This window comes from Tachyglossus aculeatus, chromosome 21 (genome assembly GCF_015852505.1).
Source record: "Tachyglossus aculeatus isolate mTacAcu1 chromosome 21, mTacAcu1.pri, whole genome shotgun sequence".
NCBI lineage: Eukaryota > Metazoa > Chordata > Mammalia > Monotremata > Tachyglossidae > Tachyglossus > Tachyglossus aculeatus.
The window spans coordinates 41,984,110-42,003,102 of NC_052086.1; the positions used below are offsets into that span (position 1 = coordinate 41,984,110).

An 18,993-nucleotide genomic window follows, 5' to 3' on the forward strand; every position below is an offset into this window, starting at 1 on the left:
ACTTTACCCACAGTAAGCAGCCCACAGAGAAGCAGCGTGGCTCAATGGAAAGACTCAGGGGTTGTGGGTTCTAATCCTGGCTCCGTCACCTGTCAGCTGTGTGACTTCGGGCAATCTTCTAGACTGTGAGCCCACTGTTGGGTAGGGACCGTCTCTATATGTGCCAACTTGTACTTCCCAAGCGCTTAGTACAGTGCTCTGCACACAGTAAGCGCTCAATAAATACGATTGAATGAAAGTCACTTCACTTCTCTGGGCCTCAGTGACCTCATCTGTAAAATGGGGATGAAGACTGTGAACCCAACATGAGACAATGTGATTATCTTGCATTACCCCAGCGCTTAGAACAGTGCTTGGCACATAGTAAGCGCTTAATAAATGCCATTATTATTATCGTGGCCCGGTGGAAAGAGCCTGGGCTTTGGAGTCAGAGGTCATGGGTTCAAATCCCGGCTCCGCCAATTGTCAGCTGCGTGACTTTGGGCAAGTCACTTAACCTCTCTGTGCCTCCGTTACCTCATCTGTAAAATGGAGATTAAGACTGTGAGCCCCCTGTGGGACAACCTGATCACCTTGTCACCTCCCCAGCGCTTAGAACAGTGCTTTGCACATAGTAAGTGCTTAACAAATGCCATTATGCCATGCCCCCTTTTAGACTGTGAGCCCACTGTTGGGTAGGGACTGTCTCTATATGTTCCCAAGCGCTTAGTACAGTGCTTTGCACACAGTAAGCGCTCAATAAATACGATTGATTGATTGATTATGATTATTATTATTATTATTACCCCAGTGCTTAGTACAGTGCTTGGCACATACTAAGCACTTAACAAATGCCATTATTACTAATCAATCAATCAATCGTATTTATTGAGCGCTTACTGTGTGCAGAGCACTGGACTAAGCGCTTGGGAAGTACAAGATGGCAACATATAGAGAAGCAGCGTGGCTCAGTGGAAAAAGCACGGGCTTTGAAGTCAGAGGTCATGGGTTCAAATCCCGGCTCCACCACTTGTCAACTGTGTGACTTTGGGCAAGTCACTTAAACTTCTCTGGGCCTCTTCTGTAAAATGGGGATGAAGACCGTGAGCCCCCCGTGGGACAACCTGATCACCTTGTAAATTCCCCAGCACTTAGAACAGTGCTCTGCACATAGTAAGAGCTTAATAAATGCCATTTTTATTATTAGTAGTAGTAGTAGTAATAGGAAGTGCTCAATAAATAAGACTGACTGAATGAATGAACAGACGGAACGCCGTTTACCTTCCAGTTGCTTCTGAGGGTGCGTTCCTTGGCTTGGGAGTCTTGGAAGGCAAGTTTCCAGCGGGAACGATCGGAGATTCCGGTCTCCGGAAGGTACCCTTCCTGTTGGCACAACCTGTACCACAGCACTTCGTCTTCTGAGAGAACCTTCCACGTCCTGCTCACCTAAGAAAGCCCAAGGGGAGGAAATGTATATGTTTGTACATATTTATTACTCTATTTATTTATTTATTTTACTTGTACATATCTATTCTATTTATTTTATTTTGTTAGTATGTTTGGTTTAGTTCTCTGTCTCCCCCTTTTAGACTGTGAGCCCACTGTTGGGTAGGGACCGTCTCTAGATGTTGCCAATTTGTACTTCCCAAGCGCTTAGTACAGTGCTCTGCACATAGTAAGCGCTCAATACGATTGATGATGATGATGATGTCAAATTCCGCATTTTCCGAAGCCCCGCTGCCAGCCAAAGTCAATCAACGCCTCGATTTGGCCCTGCACTGACAGCGCCGCATCGTGCCTCAATTAGCACAACGCTCGGTGCCGAACAAAATTAAACAAAAAAAGAAAAGCGCGATGTCTGCGGGTTGCTGGAAGGAGGCCTTCCCAGACTGAGCCCCTTCCTTCCTCTCCCCCTCATCCCCCTCTCCATCCCCCCATCCTACCTCCTTCCCTTCCCCACAGCACCTGTATATATGGATAGATGTTTGTACATATTTATTACTCTATTTATTTATTTTACTTGTACATATCTATTCTATTTATTTTATTTTGTTAGTATGTTTGGTTTTGTCTCCCCCTTTTAGACTGGGAGCCCACTGTTGGGTAGGGACCGTCTCTAGATGTTGCCAATTTGTACTTCCCAAGCGCTTAGTACAGTGCTCTGCACATAGTAAGCGCTCAATAAATACGATTGATGATGATGATGATGTCAAATTCCGCATTTTCCGAAGCCCCGCTGCCGGCCAAAGTCAATCAACACCTCCATTCGGCCCTGGATTGACGGCGCCGCATCGTGCCTCAATTAGCACAATGCTCGGCGCCGAACAAAATTAAATAAAAAAAGAAAAGCGCGATGTCTGCGGGTTGCTGGAAGGAGGCCTTCCCAGACTGAGCCCCTTCCTTCCTCTCCCCCTCGTCCCCCTCTCCATCCCCCCATCCTACCTCCTTCCCTTCCCCACAGCACCTGTATATATGTATTTATTACATATTTATTACTCTACTTATTTATTTATGTATTTTACTTGTACATATCTATTCAATTTATTTTATTTTGTTAGTATGTTTGGTTTTGTTCTCTGTCTCCCCCTTTTAGACTGGGAGCCCAATGTTGGGTAGGGACTGTCTCTATATGTTGCCAATTTGTACTTCCCAAGCGCTTAGTACCGTGCTCTGCACATAGTAAGCGCTCAATAAATACGATTGATGATGATGATATATATGTATATATGTTTGTACATATTTATTACTCTATTTATTTATTTTACTTGTACATATCTATTCTATTTATTTTATTTTGTTAGTATGTTTGGTTCTGTCTCCCCCTTTTAGACTGTGAGCCCACTGTTGGGTAGGGACTGTCTCTATATGTTGCCAATTTGTACTTCCCAAGCGCTTAGTACAGTGCTCTGCACACAGTAAGCACTCAATAAATACGATTGATGATGATGATGATGCTCTGCCAAGAGGGACGCTGAATGAGGCCGCATCTTGGGGAATTTCCGCGTCGAATCGAAGCCCGACTTATCGATGGGCGCAGCCGGGAGGGCCCAAGTGTGAAACGTGAAGGATGCAAATGTGGGCGACGGGCTGAATTTTGAAAGTTGCCTCGTCCTTTCTTTGACAGGATCTTGAAACCCGACGGAGGGAATTAGCTTCTCCTCTTGGCAGGCGGCAAAATGATCATCATCAATCATCATCAATCGTATTTATTGAGCGCTTACTATGTGCAGAGCACTGTACTAAGCGCTTGGGAAGTACAAATTGGCAACATATAGAGACAGTCCCTACCCAACAGTGGGCTCACAGTCTAAAAGAAAATGGATCGAAATTCCAATGGCTCGTACGGGGATCAAACCCGCGACCTTGGCGTTATTAGCACCACGCTCTAACCAACTGAGCTAACCGGCCTCCACGTAAAATGATATTTGAGAGTGAAGTGATCTCGCGAGTCAGAGACGGAGAGCACAATCCGGGACTGCTGCAGACTGGAAACTCGGGTTTTTTTGGAGTTGTTGGGGTTTGGGGGCTTTTTATATGGTATTTGTTAATCAATCAATCAATCAATCAATCGTATTTATTGAGCGCTTACTGTGTGCAGAGCACTGGACTAAGCGCTTGGGAAGTACAAGTTGGCAACATAATCGCCTCCTATGAGCCGGGCGGCGTACTAAGCGCTGGGGTACGTGCAAAATAATCGGGGTGGACACGATCCATGAGAAACAGCGTGGCTCAGTGGAAAAGAGCCCGGGCTTTGGAGTGGGAGGTAATGGGTTCAAATCCCAGCTCTGCCAATTGTCAGCTGCGGGACTTTGGGCAAGCCACTTCACTTCTCTGTGCCTCAGTTACCTCACCTGTAAAATGGGGATTAAGACTGTGAGCCCCACATGGGACAACCTGATCACCTTGTAACCTCCCCAGCGCTTAGAACAGTGCTTTGCACATAGTAAGCGCTTAACAAATGCCATCATTATTATTGAGTGACTTGCCCAAAGTCACACAGCTGACAAGCGGCGGAGCCGGGATTAGAACCCACGTCCTCCCAAGCCCGGGCTCTTTCCACTAAGTCACGCTGCGTAAAATGGGATTAAAACTGTGAGCCCCCCGTGGGACAACCTGATCACCCTGTAACCTCCCCAGCCCTTAGAACAGTGCTTTGCACATAGTAAGCACTTATCAAATACCATTATTATCATTATTATTATTATTATTTCCTACTCCGACCCGGCACACATACTCGGCGCTTCTAATGCCAACCTACTCCGTGTCCCTCAATCTCGTCTCTCTCGCTGCCGACCACTCTCTAACATCCCCCCTCTGGCCTGGAACGCCCTTCCGACCCCACTTATACAGCAAATCATCCCACCTTCCAAGATATAATAAAATCCCACCTCCTCCAAGAAGCCTTCCCCAATTAAACCCTCATTTTTCCTCCTCCCTCTGCCTTCCGCATCGCCTAAGCGCTTGGATCCGTCCGGTGCGGGCAGGGAATGTCTCTCTTTATTGCTGAATTGTACTTTCCAAGCGCTTAGTACGGTGCCCTGCACCCAGTAAGCGCTCAATAAATACAATCGAATGAATGAATGGATGGATCCGTTGCCGTGAACTACTTGATATTCTCTCCCCACCCTCAGCCCCGCAGCAGTTCTGTCCAAATCCACGATCGATTTACTCAAATTTGGGCAAGTCACTTAATTTCTCTATGCCTCGGCTCCATAATGGTTTCATCGTCCCCTGTCCACATGTATTGTTTTGTTGTCCGTCTCTATATGTTGCCAACTTGTACTTCCCAAGCACTTAGTACAGTGCTCTGCACATAGTAAAGCGCTCAATAAGTACGATTGATTGATTTTAGACTGTGAGCCCACTGTTGGGTAGGGACTGTATATGTTGCCAACTTGCGCTTAGTACAGTGCTCTGCACACAGTAAGCACTCAATAAATACGACTGAATGAATGAACAGTGCTTTGCACATACTAAGCGCTTAATAAATATTAATACATTTTGTTTTGTTCTCTGTCTCCCCCTTCTAGACTGTGAGTCCGCTGTTGGGTAGGGACCGTCTCTATATGTTGCCATCGTGTACTTCCCAAGCGCTTAGTACAGTGCTCTGCACACAGTAAGCGCTCAATAAATACGATTGATTGATTGATTGATTGCAAAATGAGGATTAAGACTGTGAGCCCCCCGTGGGACAACCTGATCACCTTGGAAGCTCCCCAGCGCTTAGAACAGTGCTTTGCACATAGTGAGCGCTTAATAAATGCAATCAAAAAAAAATATTTATGTCTTTCTCCCCCTCTAGACTGTAAATTCCTCGTGCGCAGGGAACATATCTACCACCTCTGAGGTGCTGTACAATCCGTAGCGCTTAGTACACAATAAGCGCTCAATAAATACCACGGATGGATGTGAACGCGATCGTCCTCCGAAATCGAGCTCTTCAGGAATACAATCCCTGCAATGAAAGGCTTATCGGGCGAGTTGTTATACTAACTACGGTAATAATAATGATGACGGTGATGGTATTTGTTAAGCGCTTACTATGTGCTAAGCACTGTTCTAACTCCTTACGCGCTTATTCCGTGCCAAGCTCTGCTGTTGATACGGGATAATCGGGTTGGATACAGTCTCTGTTCCGCAGGGGATTTGCTTTCTAAGAATATTGTCGTTTCTAAGCGTCAATGCTAGGGTACCCCGAAGTGAAGATTTTCAAAAATCACCCCGACGGGTAGATGACAGAGAAGCATCACGGCGTTGTGGCTACAGCCCGGGCATGGGAGTCGGAAGGTCTTGGGTTCTAATCCCCGCTCCCCCACTTGTCTGCTGGGTGACCCTGGGCAAGTCGCTTCACTTCTCTGGGCCTCAGTTCCCTCATCTCTAAAATGGGGACTGAGGCTTTGAGTCCCACATGGGACAGGGGCTGCGTCCGATCCGACGTGCTTGTATCCACCCCAGCGCTTAGTAGTGATAATAATAATAATGATGGCATTTGTAAAGCGCTTACTATGTGCAAAGCACTGTTCTAAGAGCTGAGGAGGATACAAGGTGATCAGGTTGTCCCACTTGGAGCTCTGTCTTAATCCCCATTTTACAGATGAGGTAACTGAGTCCCAGAGAATAACAATAATAATAATAATAATAATGGCATTTTTATTAAGCGCTTACTAATAAATGCTTAATAAATGCTATTTTTATTAAGCGCTTACTAATAAATGCTTAATAAATGCTATTATTATTATTATTATTATTATTATTATTATTATTATTATTATTATTGTTGAGCACTTTACAAGTATGGAAAAGAGCCCGGGCCTCGGAGTCAGACGTCATGAGTTCAAATCCCAGCTCTGCCAATTGTCAGCTATGTGACTTTGGGCAAGTCACTTAACTTCTCTGGGCCTCAGTTCCCTCATCTGTAAAATGGGAAATTAAGACTGTGAGCCCCCCTGTGGGACACCCTGATCACCTTGTAACCCCCCCCCCAGCGCTTATAACAGTGCTTTGCACACAGTAAGCGCTTAATAAATGCCATCATTATTATTATTATTATGTGCAAAGCACTGTTCTAAGCGCTGGGGAGGTTAAAAGGTGATCAGGTTGTCCCATGTGGGGTTCACAATCATAATCTCCATTTTACAGATGAGGTAATTGAGGCCCAGGGAAGTTAAGTGACTTGCCCAAAGTCACACAGCTGACAATTGGCGGAGCCAGGATTTGAACCCGTGACCTCTGACTCCAAAACCCGGGCTCTTTCCACTGAGCCATGCTGTTTCTCTTTGAGCCACGCTGCTAGTAATAATAATAATAATAATAATGATGACATTTGTTAAGCACTTACTATGTGCAAAGCACTGTTCTAAGTGCTGGGGAGGATACAACGTGATCAGGTTGTCCCACTTGGGGCTCAGTCTTAATCCCCATTTTACAGATGAGGGAACTGAGTCCCAGAGAAGTGAAGTGACTTGCCCCAAGTCACCCAGCTGACAATTGGCGGAGCCGGGATTTGAACCCATGGCCTCTGACTCCAAAGCCCGGGCCACGCTGCTTCTCTTTGAGCCACACTTCTAGTAATAATAATAATAATAATAATGACATTTGTTAAGCGCTTACTATGTGCAAAGCACTGTTCTAAGCGCTGGGGAGGATACAGGGTGATCAGGTTGTCCCACGGGGGCTCACAGTCTCAATCCCTATTTTACAGATGAGTTAACTGAGGCACAGAGAAGTCCGTGCTCAGCACGCAGGAACCGCTGAACGGACACCACAATTATTATTATTCTCCTCCCGCTTTCGCAAACCCGGGACGGGCCCCGTGAGGTGACCGCCCGACTTTTCCGCGGGGTTGAACTGGGGTCTTCCCGTTCCAAAGCGGGCGGATTTGGCGGTTTTCCTAGGTTTCCTCCCCAGGACCAACTCCACCGAAGGGGCCGCAGCTGCAGAGAGCTGCTAATGACCGCGGCTCGGGAATGCGTCGGGGCCCGGCCGCTGGCTCGGGACCCCTTTAATCGCACCACTCCAGACGGCGCTCTGGAAAAGGACGGACCTTTGTTCAATCAATCAATCAATCAATCGTATTTATTGAGCGCTTACTGTGTGCAGAGCACTGGACTCAGCGCTTCGGAAGTCCAAGTTGGCAACATCTAGAGACGGTCCCTACCCAACAGTGGGCTCACAGGCTAGAAGGGGGAGACAGACAACAAAACCAAACATAGTAGCAAAATAAAATAAATAGAATAGATATGTACAAGTAAAATAGAGTCATAAATATGTTAGACGTTATTAGATATCATCCCCCGGGCCTGGAATGCCCTCCCTCTGTCCATCCGCAGAGCTAGCTCTCTTCCTCCCTTCAAGGCCCTGCTGAGAGCTCACCTCCTCCAGGAGGCCTTCCCAGACTGAGCCCCTTCCTTCCTCTCCCCCCTCGGCCCCCTCTCCATCCCCCCCATCTTACCTCCTTCCCTTCCCCACAGCACCTGTATATATGGATAGATGTTTGTACATATTTATTACTCTATTTATTTATCTATTTATTTATTTTACTTGTACATATCTATTCTATTTATTTTATTTTGTTAGTATGTTTGGTTTTGTTCTCTGTTTCCCCCTTTTAGACTGTGAGCCCACTGTTGGGTGGGGACTGTCTCTATATGTTGCCAATTTGTACTTCCCAAGCGCTTAGTACAGTACTCTGCACACAGTAAGCGCTCAATAAATACGATTGATGATGATGATTAGATATGTAATAAATATGTTATTATGTTATTAGAGAAGCAGTGGGGCTCAGTAGGAAAGAGCCCGGGCTTTGGAGTCAGAGGTCATGGGTTCAAATCCCAGCTCCGCCAGTTGTCAGCTGTGTGACTTTGGGCAAGTCACTTCACTTCCCTGGGCCTCAGTTCCCTCATCTGTAAAATGAGGATTAAGACTTTGTGCCCCACCAGGGACAACCTGATCACCTTGTATCTCCCCCAGCGCTTAGAACAGTGCTTTGCATATAGTAAGCGCTTAATAAATGCCATTATTATTATTATTATATGTACAAACATATATACATATATATGTATATATTCATTCATTCATTCAATCGTATTTATTGAGCGTTGACTGTGTGCAGAGCACTGTACTAAGCGCTTGGGAAGTCCAAGTCGGAAACATATAGAGACGGTCCCTACCCAACAACGGGCTCACAATCTAGAAGGGGGAGACAGACAACGAAACAAAACACGTAGACAGGTGTCACAATCGTCAGAACAAATAGAATTAAAGCTAGATGCACATCATTAACAAAATAAAAAGAATAGTAAATATGTACTAAACGTTTTCCAATGGTTGTTAACACCCATCAGATATTTCCTAACATGGTGTTGTGATGACCCAGCCAAGAGGAAAAAGTCTCAATGGTATTTTCAACACAGTCTTATAGATGTCTCTTAAATATCTGATGCAGAAAGAAATATTTGATACCACCAGCATCTGAATCTTCCTTGTCCCATAGCAGGGCATTGGAGAATTTCACTTGTTTCGTCGGGGATTCTCCCTCCCGCTCCCTGCCCCCATCAATCAATCAATCAATCATATTTATTGAGCGCTTACTGTGTGCAGAGCACTGCACTAAGCGCTTGGGAAGTACAACTTGGCAACATATAGAGACAGTCCATCCCCGGGTCAGCTGGCCGAGGAGGGACGATGATAAGACGATCAGAGAAGTGGGGTGGCTCAGTGGAAAGAGCCCGGGCTTTGGAGTCAGAGGTCATGGGTTCAAATCTCGGCTCTGCCAATTGTCAGCTGTGTGACTTTGGGCAAGTCACTTCACTTCCCTGGGCCTCAGTTCCCTCATCTGTAAAATGAGGATTAAGACTGTGGGCCCCACCAGGGACAACCTGATCACCTTGTATCTCCCCCAAGGCTTAGAACAGTGCTTTGCACATAGTAAGCGCTTAATAAATGCCATTATTATTATTACATGTACAAACATATATACATATATATGTATATATTCATTCATTCATTCATTCAATCGTATTTATTGAGCGTTGACTGTGTGCAGAGCACTGTACTAAGCGCTTGGGAAGTACAAGTCGGCAACATATAGAGACGGTCCCTACCCAACAACGGGCTCACAATCTAGAAGGGGGAGACAGACAACGAAATAAAACATGTAGACAGGTGTCACAATCGTCAGAACAAATCATCATCAATCGTATTTATTGAGCGCTTACTATGTGCAGAGCACTGTACTAAGCGCTTGGGAAGTACAAATTGGCAACACGTAGAGACAGTCCCTACCCGACAGTGGGCTCACAGTCTAAAAGGGGGAGACAGAGAACAAAACCAAACATACTAACAAAATCAAATAAATAGAATAGATATGGACAAGTAAAATAAATAAATAAATAAATAAATAGAGTAATAACTATGTACAAACATATATCCATATATACAGGTGCTGTGGGGAAGGGAAGGAGGTAAGATGGGGGGGATGGAGAGGGGGACGAGGGGGAGAGGAAGGAATTAGGCCAGAGCGGCCCGCTGGCCTAATTAAACCGCCCGCCCGTCGCTTACCCATTTGGCCAAAAGAGCTCAGCAAACAGGTTTTCTCCAAGGGCACTGGCACCGTTGGCTATGCCAGTTTTCCACAACTGGCCCAGTTTTCCCGAAATCCCCAGGTGATTGCCTAAGCTAAGCTAAGCGCTTAGTACAGTGCTCTGCACATAGTAAGCGCTCAATAAATACGATTGATTGATTGATTGATTTTCCAGATGAGGGAACTGAGGCCCAGAGAAGTGAAGTGACTTGCCCAAGGTCACTCAGCGGAAAAGTGGCGGAGCTGGGATCAGAAGCGGTGACTTTCTGACTCCCAGCGCCGGGCTGTAGCCACTAGAGCCTGCTGCTTAAACGCTGGGGGAATTACAAGCTAATCGGGTTGGACCCAGTCCATGTCACACATTAATCCAAGCTCTCCCGCCTTGATTACTGTATCAGCCGCCTCGCTGTCCAATGTCTCTCCCCATTCCAGTCCCTACTTCACTCTGCTGCCCGCGTCATTTTTCTACAAAAACGTTCAGTCCACTTTTCTCCACACCTCAAGACCCTCCGGGGGTTGCCCATCCACCTCCGCATCAAACAGAAACCCCTCACCAGCGGCTTTAAAGCCGTCCAGCCCCTTGCCCTTCAATCACCTTGCGTCTTTTCTCCACTGATGCCAACCTACTCACTGTTCTCTTCCTCCCTTCAAGGCCCTACTGAGAGCTCACCTCCTCCAGGAGGCCTTCCCAGACTGACCCCCTTCCTTCCTCTCCCCCTCGTCCCCTTCTCCATCCCCCCATCTTACCTCCTTCCCTTCCCCACAGCACCTGTATGTATGGATAGATGTTTGTGCATATATATTACTCTATTTATTTTACTTGTACATATCTATTATATTTTATTTTGCTAGTATGTTTGGTTTTGTTCTCTGTCTCCCCCTTTTAGACTGTGAGCCCACTGTTGGGTAGGGACTGTCTCTATGTGTTGCCAACTTGTACTTCCCAAGCGCTTAGTACAGTGCTCTGCACACAGTAAGCGCTCAATAAATACGATTGATTGATTGATTGATCATTCCCTGATCTCGTCTGTCTCACCGCTGACCTCTGCCTCTGGCCCGGAACGCCCTCCCTCCTCAAATCCCCCAGACAATGCCTCTCCCTCCCTTCAAAGCCTTCCTGAAGGCCCATCTCCTCCAAGAGGCCTTCCCAGACTAAGCCCCGCTTTTCCTCTACTCCCCCTCCCTTCCGCGTCACTTTGACTCGCTCCCTTTATTCATCCCCCTGCCGAGCCCCACAACATTTATGTCTAGATCTGTCTTTCATTTACTAATATTCCTGCCTGTTTCCCCCTCGAATAAGAATAATAACGATGGCATTTGGTAAGTGCTTACTATGTGCCGAGCACTGCTCTAAGCACTGGGGTAGATACAAGGTCATCAGGTTGTCCCACGTGGGGCTCACAGTCTTCATCCCCGTTTTCCAGATGAGGGAACTGAGGCCCAGAGAAAAATAATAATAATAATAATGATGATGGCATTTATTAAGCACTTACTATGTGCAACGCACTGTTCTAAGCGCTGGGGAGGTTACAAGGTGATCAGGTTGTCCCATGGGGGGCTCACAGTCTTAATCCCCATTTTACAGATGAGGTAACTGAGGCACAGAGAAGTGAAGTGACTTGCCCAAAGTCACACAGCTAACAATTGGCGGAGCCAGGGTTTGAACCCCTGACCTCTGACTCCAAAGCCCGGGCTCTTTCCACTGAGCCACGCTGCTTCTCTAAGAGAAGTGAAGTGACTTGCCCAAAGTCACTCAGCCGGTCAGTGGCAGAGCCGGGATTAGAACCCACGACCTCTGACTCCCAAGCCCAGGCTCTTTCCACTATGACACGCTGCTTCTCTAACCGTAAGCTCACTATGGGCAGGGAATATGTCTGTTCTATTTTAAAGCGTACTCTCCCAAGTGTTTAGTACAGTGTGCTGCACACGGTAAGAGCTTAAGAAATACATTTGATTGATTTGACTGATGGGGCCCACAGTCTTCATCCCCATTTTGCAGATGAGGGCACTGAGGCCCAGAGAAGTGAAGCAAATTGCCCAAGGTCCCACGCAGACAAGTGGCGGAGCGGGATTAGAACCCAAGTCCTTCTGACTCCCGAGCCTCGGCTCTTTCCAATAGGCCCTGCTGCTTCTCATTTGTCCCGGGGCAATGTCCTTATTTAATCAATCGATGGTATTTATTGAGCGCTTCCCAATGACTCCCGAGCCTAGGCCCTTTCCAATATCATCATCATCATCATCAATCGTATTTATTGAGCGCTTTCTGTGTGCAGAGCACTGTACTAAGCGCTTGGGAAGTACATGGTGGCAACATATAGAGACAGTCCCTACCCAACAGTGGGCTCACAGTCTAAAAGTCCAATAGGCCCTGCTGCTTCTCATTTTTCCCGAGGCAATGCCCTTATTTAATCAATCGACGGCATTTATTGAGCGCTTCCCAAGTGTCGAGGACTGTACTAAATGCTTGGGCCAGTCCGATGCAACAAGAGTCGGCACGTGCCCTGCCCAACGACGACCTTACAGTCAGGAGGGGTCGGGCCCAATCTGCTCCGCTTTAGAGACACAGAGAGTTAGAATCAACCAATCGTATTTATTGAGTGCTTACTGTGTGCAGAGCACTGTACTAAGCGCTTAGCACTGTACTAAGAAGTTAGAAGAAGTTAGAAGAAGTCAACGTGAACCTCTGGGGAGTAAGGAATCAAAATAAAAACCAAAACGTCTGGTGTCCAGGGCTCCTCCACCCCATCTTTTAGACTGTGAGCCCACTGTTGGGTAGGGACTGTCTCTATATGTTGCCAACTTGTACTTCCCAAGCGCTTAGTACAGTGCTCTGCACACAGGAAGCGCTCAATAAATACGATTGGTGATCCGCGGACGGATGCGGTCCCCTCGGGCAGCAGCGGATCGGGAGAGGCGGAAGCGAAGCTTACCTGGGCGCACCTTCCCAGGTCGGCCCTGCCCAGGTAGCGGAATATTTTTAGGGCCAGTTCGTACGGCAGCTGGACGTCGAAGAAGGGCACCTCGTTGATTTCATTCTGGGGAGGGGAAAGAGAAGAGCGTTAGAAAAACCATTCACTCGATCGTATTTATTGAGCGCTCACTGTGTGCCAGGCACTGTACAAAGCGCTTGGGAACAAATACAGACAATGCCTGCCCACGACGGGCTCACAGGCTAGAAAGGGGGAGATTGGCATCAAAACAAGTAAACAGGCATCGATAGCATCAATATAAATAAACAGAATTACAGATACACATCACTAATAAAAATAAATAGAATTATATGCATTCATTCATTCATTCAGTCGTATTTATTGAGCGCTTACTGTGTGCCGGGCACTGTACAAAGCGCTTGGGAACAAATATAGACAATCCCTGCCCACGACGGGCTCATAGGCTAGAAAGGGGGAGATTGGCATCAAAACAAGTAAACAGGCATCAATAGCATCAATATAAATAAACAGAATTAGAGATACACATCATTAATAAAAATAAATAGAATTATAAATATGTATTCATTCATTCATTCAATCGTATTTATTGAGCGCTTACTGTGTGCCGGGCACTGTACAAAGCGCTTGGGAACAAATAGAAACAATCCCTGCCCACGACGGGCTCACAGGCTAGAAAGGGGGAGATTGGCATCAAAACAAGTAAACAGGCATCGATAGCATCAATATAAATAAACAGAATTACAGATACACATCACTAATAAAAATAAATAGAATTATATGCATTCATTCATTCATTCAGTCGTATTTATTGAGCGCTTACTGTGTGCCGGGCACTGTACAAAGCGCTTGGGAACAAATAGAAACAATCCCTGCCCACAACGGGCTCACAGGCTAGAAAGGGGGAGATTGGCATCAAAACAAGTAAACAGGCATCGATAGCATCAATATAAATAAACAGAATTAGAGATACACATCATTAATAAAAATAAATAGAATTATAAATATGTATTCATTCATTCATTCAATCGTATTTATTGAGCGCTGTGTGCCGGGCACCGTACAAAGCGCTTGGGAACAAATATAGACAATCCCTGCCCACGACGGGCTCATAGGCTAGAAAGGGGGAGATTGGCATCAAAACAAGTAAACAGGCATCAATAGCATCAATATAAATAAACAGAATAATAGATACACATCATTAATAAAAATAAATAGAATTATAAATATGCATTCATTCATACATTCAATCGCATTTATTGAGCACTTACTGTGTGCCGGGCACTGTACAAAGCGCTTGGGAACAAATAGAAACAATCCCTGCCCACAACAGGCTCACAGGCTAGAAAGGGGGCGATTGGCATCAAAACAAGTAAACAGGCATCGATGGCATCAATATAAACAGAATTAGAGATACACATCATTAATAAAAATAAATAGAATTATAAATATGTATTCATTCATTCATTCAATCGTATTTATTGAGCGCTTACTGTGTGCCGGGCACTGTACAAAGCGCTTGGGAACAAATAGAGACAATCTCTGCCCACGACGGGCTCACAGGCTAGAAAGGGGGAGATTGGCATCAAAACAAGTAAACAGACATCAATAGCATCAATATAAATAAACAGATTTAGAGATACACACCATTGATAAAAATAAATAGAATTATAAATATGTATTCATTCATTCATTCAATCGTATTTATTGAGCGCTTACTGTGTGCCGGGCACTGTACAAAGCGCTTGGGAACAAATAGAGACAATCCCTGCCCACGATGGGCTCACAGGCTAGAAAGGGGGAGATTGGCATCAAAACAAGTAAACAGGCATTGATAGCATCAATATAACTAAACAGAATTAGAGATACACATCATTAATAAAAATAAATAGAATTATAAATATGTATTCATTCATTCATTCAATCGTATTTATTGAGCGCTTACTGTGTGCCGGGCACTGTACAAAGCGCTTGGGAACAAATAGAGACAATCCCTGCCCACGACGGGCTCACAGAGAAAGGGGGAGACTGGCATCAAAACAAGTAAAGAGGCATCGAAAGCATCAATATAAATAAACAGAATTAGAGATACACATCATTAATAAAAATAAATAGAAATGTAAATATGTATTCATTCATTCATTCGTATTTATTGAGCGCTTACTGTGTGCAGAGCACTGTACTAAGCGCTTGGGAAGTCCAGGTCGGCAACATCTAGAGACGGTCCCTACCCAACAGCGGGCTCACAGTCTAGAAGGGGGAGACAGACAACAAAACAAAACATGTTAACAAAATAAAATAAATAGAATAAGTAGGTACAAATAAAATAAAGAGTAATAAATACGTACAAACATATATACATAATAATAATAATAATGTTGGCATTTGTTAAGCGCTTACTATGTGCAAAGCACTGTTCTAAGCACTGGGGGAGATACAAAGTGATCAGGTTGTCCCATGTGGGGCTCACACTCTTAATCCCCATTTTACAGATGAGGTCACTGAGGCTCAGAGAAGTTAAGTGACTTGCCCCAGGTCACACAGCAGACATGTGGCGGAGTCGGCATTCGAACCCATGACCTCTGACTCCAAAGCCCGGGCTCTTTCCACTGAGCCACGCTGCTTCTACATATTCCTCAGACAGGCGCTCAGTACAATGCTCTGACACAGGAAGTGCTCAATAAATACTACCTATTGGACACGACTGAAGCCCGGGACTCTTCTGTAAGCTCGTTATGGGCGGGGAACATAATTCTGCTGTATCGGACTCTCCCAAGACTCCGAGCCCGTTGTTGCAGAGGGACTGTCTCCATCTGTTGCCGAATTGTACTTTCCAAGCGCTTAGTACAGTGCTCTGCACACAGTAAGTGCTCAATAAATCAGCAATAAATCAAGAAATCATCATCATCAATCGTATTTATTGAGCGCTCACTGTGTGCAGAGCACTGTACTAAGCGCTTGGGAAGTACAAGTTGGCAACATATAGAGACGGTCCCTACCCAACAGTGGGCTCGCAGTCTAAAAGGGGCTCAAATCAGTGAGAAGCAGCGTGGCTCAGTGGAAAGAGCACGGACTTTTTAGTCGGAGGTCATGGGTTCGAATCCTGACTCCACCACATGTCTGCTGCTGTGTGACCTTGGGAAAGTCACTTAACTTCTTTGAGCCTCATCTGTAAAATGGGGATTAAGACTGTGAGCCCCACGTGGGACAACCTGATCACTTTGTATCCCCCCCAGCGCGTAGAACAGTGCTTTGCACATAGTTAGCGCTTAACAAATGCCAACATTATTATTATTATTATTGTTAATAAATACGACTGAATGAACGAATACAGAGTTCTGCGCACGGGGAGCGCTCAATAAATACCACCGACTGAACAGGATTAATTGACACGGGGTGGACTTGCTAGGCGGCACCAAAGCGCGGGACTCTTTCATAACGATATGAGTTTGTTATGGGCGAGGAAAGTGTCTGCTAATTCTGTTGTATTGAACTCTCCCAGGGTACTTAGTACAGTGCTCTGCACATAATAATAATAATAATGATGGTATTTGTTAACGCTTACTAGGTGCCAAGCACTGCTCTAAGCGCTGGGGTAGATACAATTTCATCAGGTCAGACACGGCACTGTCCCTCTGGGAGCTTACAATCTTAATCTTTTAGACTGTGAGCCCACTGTTGGGTAGGGACCGTCTCTATATGTTGCCAGCTTGTACTTCCCAAGCGCTTAGTACAGTGCTCTGCACACAGTGAGCGCTCAATAAATACGACTGATTGATTGATTAATCCCTATTTTTCCAGATGAGGTCACTGAGGCCCCCTGAGGTGAAGTGACTTGCCCAGGGTCACCCAGCAGACAAGCGGCAGAGCCGGGATTAGAACCCACATCCTCCGACTCCCAAATCTGTGCTCTTGCCACTAGGCCATGCTAAGCGCTCAATAAATCTAAATAAATTTTAGACTGTGAGCCCACTGTTGGGTAGGGGCTGTCTCTATATGTTGCCAACTTGTACTTCCCAAGCGCTTAGTACAGTGCTCTGCACACAGTAGGCGCTCAATAAATACGATTGATTGATTGATTAATCCCTATTTTTCCAGATGAGGTCACGGAGGCCCCCTGAAGTGAAGTGACTTGCCCAGGGTCACCCAGCAGACAAGCGGCAGAGCCGGGATTAGAACCCACATCCTCCGACTCCCAAATCTGTGCTCTTGCCACTAGGCCATGCTAAGCGCTCAATAAATCTAAATAAATTTTAGACTGTGAGCCCACTGTTGGGTAGGGACTGCCTCTATATGTTGCCAACTTGTACTTCCCAAACGCTTAGCACAGTGCTCTGCACACAGTGAGCGCTCAATAAATACGACTGATTGATTGATTAATCCCTATTTTTCCAGATGAGGTCACTGAGGCCCCCTGAAGTGAAGTGACTTGCCCAGGGTCACCCAGTAGACAAGCGGCAGAGCCGGGATTAGAACCCACATCCTCCGACTCCCAAATCTGTGCTCTTGCCACTAGGCCATGCTAAGCGCTCAATAAATCTAAATAAATTTTAGACTGTGAGCCCACTGTTGGGTAGGGACTGCCTCTATATGTTGCCAACCTGTACTTCCCAAGCGCTTAGTACAGTGCTCTGCACACAGTAAGCGCTCAATAAATACGACTGATTGATTGATTAATCCCTATTTTTCCAGATGAGGTCACTGAGGCCCCCTGAGGTGAAGTGACTTGCCCAGGGTCACCCAGCAGACAAGCGGCAGAGCCAGCATTAGAACCCACATCCTCCGACTCCCAAATCTGTGCTCTTGCCACTAGGCCATGCTAAGCGCTCAATAAATCTAAATAAATTTTAGACTGTGAGCCCACTGTTGGGTAGGGACTGCCTCTATATGTTGCCAACTTGTACTTCCCAAACGCTTAGCACAGTGCTCTGCACACAGTGAGCGCTCAATAAATACGACTGATTGATTGATTAATCCCTATTTTTCCAGATGAGGTCACTGAGGCCCCCTGAAGTGAAGTGACTTGCCCAGGGTCACCCAGTAGACAAGCGGCAGAGCCGGGATTAGAACCCACATCCTCCGACTCCCAAATCTGTGCTCTTGCCACTAGGCCATGCTAAGCGCTCAATAAATCTAAATAAATTTTAGACTGTGAGCCCACTGTTGGGTAGGGACTGCCTCTATATGTTGCCAACCTGTACTTCCCAAGCGCTTAGTACAGTGCTCTGCACACAGTAAGCGCTCAATAAATACGACTGATTGATTGATTAATCCCTATTTTTCCAGATGAGGTCACTGAGGCCCCCTGAGGTGAAGTGACTTGCCCAGGGTCACCCAGCAGACAAGCGGCAGAGCCAGCATTAGAACCCACATCCTCCGACTCCCAAATCTGTGCTCTTGCCACTAGGCCATGCTAAGCGCTCAATAAATCTAAATAAATTTTAGACTGTGAGCCCACTGTTGGGTAGGGACTGCCTCTATATGTTGCCAACTTGTACTTTCCAAGCGCTTAGTACAGTGCTCTGCACACAGTAAGCACTCAATAAATACGACTGATTGATTGATTAATCCCTATTTTTCCAGATGAGGTCACTGAGGCCCCCTGAAGTGAAGTGACTTGCCCAGGGTCACCCAGTAGACAAGCGGCAGAGCCGGGATTAGAACCCACATCCTCCGACTCCCAAATCTGTGCTCTTGCCACTAGGCCATGCTAAGCGCTCAATAAATCTAAATAAATTTTAGACTGTGAGCCCACTGTTGGGTAGGGACTGCCTCTATATGTTGCCAACCTGTACTTCCCAAGCGCTTAGTACAGTGCTCTGCACACAGTAAGCGCTCAATAAATACGACTGATTGATTGATTAATCCCTATTTTTCCAGATGAGGTCACTGAGGCCCCCTGAGGTGAAGTGACTTGCCCAGGGTCACCCAGCAGACAAGCGGCAGAGCCAGCATTAGAACCCACATCCTCCGACTCCCAAATCT

The 18,993-nt window shown here is 46.0% G+C and overlaps 1 protein-coding gene and 1 non-coding gene across 2 annotated transcripts in view; both read right to left on the reverse strand.

Annotated features, from left to right (window-relative positions):
* Window positions 1-18,993, reverse strand: part of FBXW8 (F-box and WD repeat domain containing 8) — a 204,909-nt gene that overhangs the window by 165,358 nt on the left and 20,558 nt on the right. Inside the window, exons 2-3 of the mRNA XM_038762758.1 lie at window positions 12,991-13,095; window positions 1,261-1,425 (exon numbers count right to left, since the gene is read on the reverse strand). Of these exons, the coding sequence (XP_038618686.1) occupies window positions 1,261-1,425; window positions 12,991-13,095 (270 nt within the window). The remainder of the gene's footprint in view (window positions 1-1,260; window positions 1,426-12,990; window positions 13,096-18,993) is intronic.
* On the reverse strand, window positions 3,314-3,387 carry TRNAI-AAU. Its single transcript has one exon. It is a non-coding gene; the product is annotated as a tRNA-Ile (tRNA).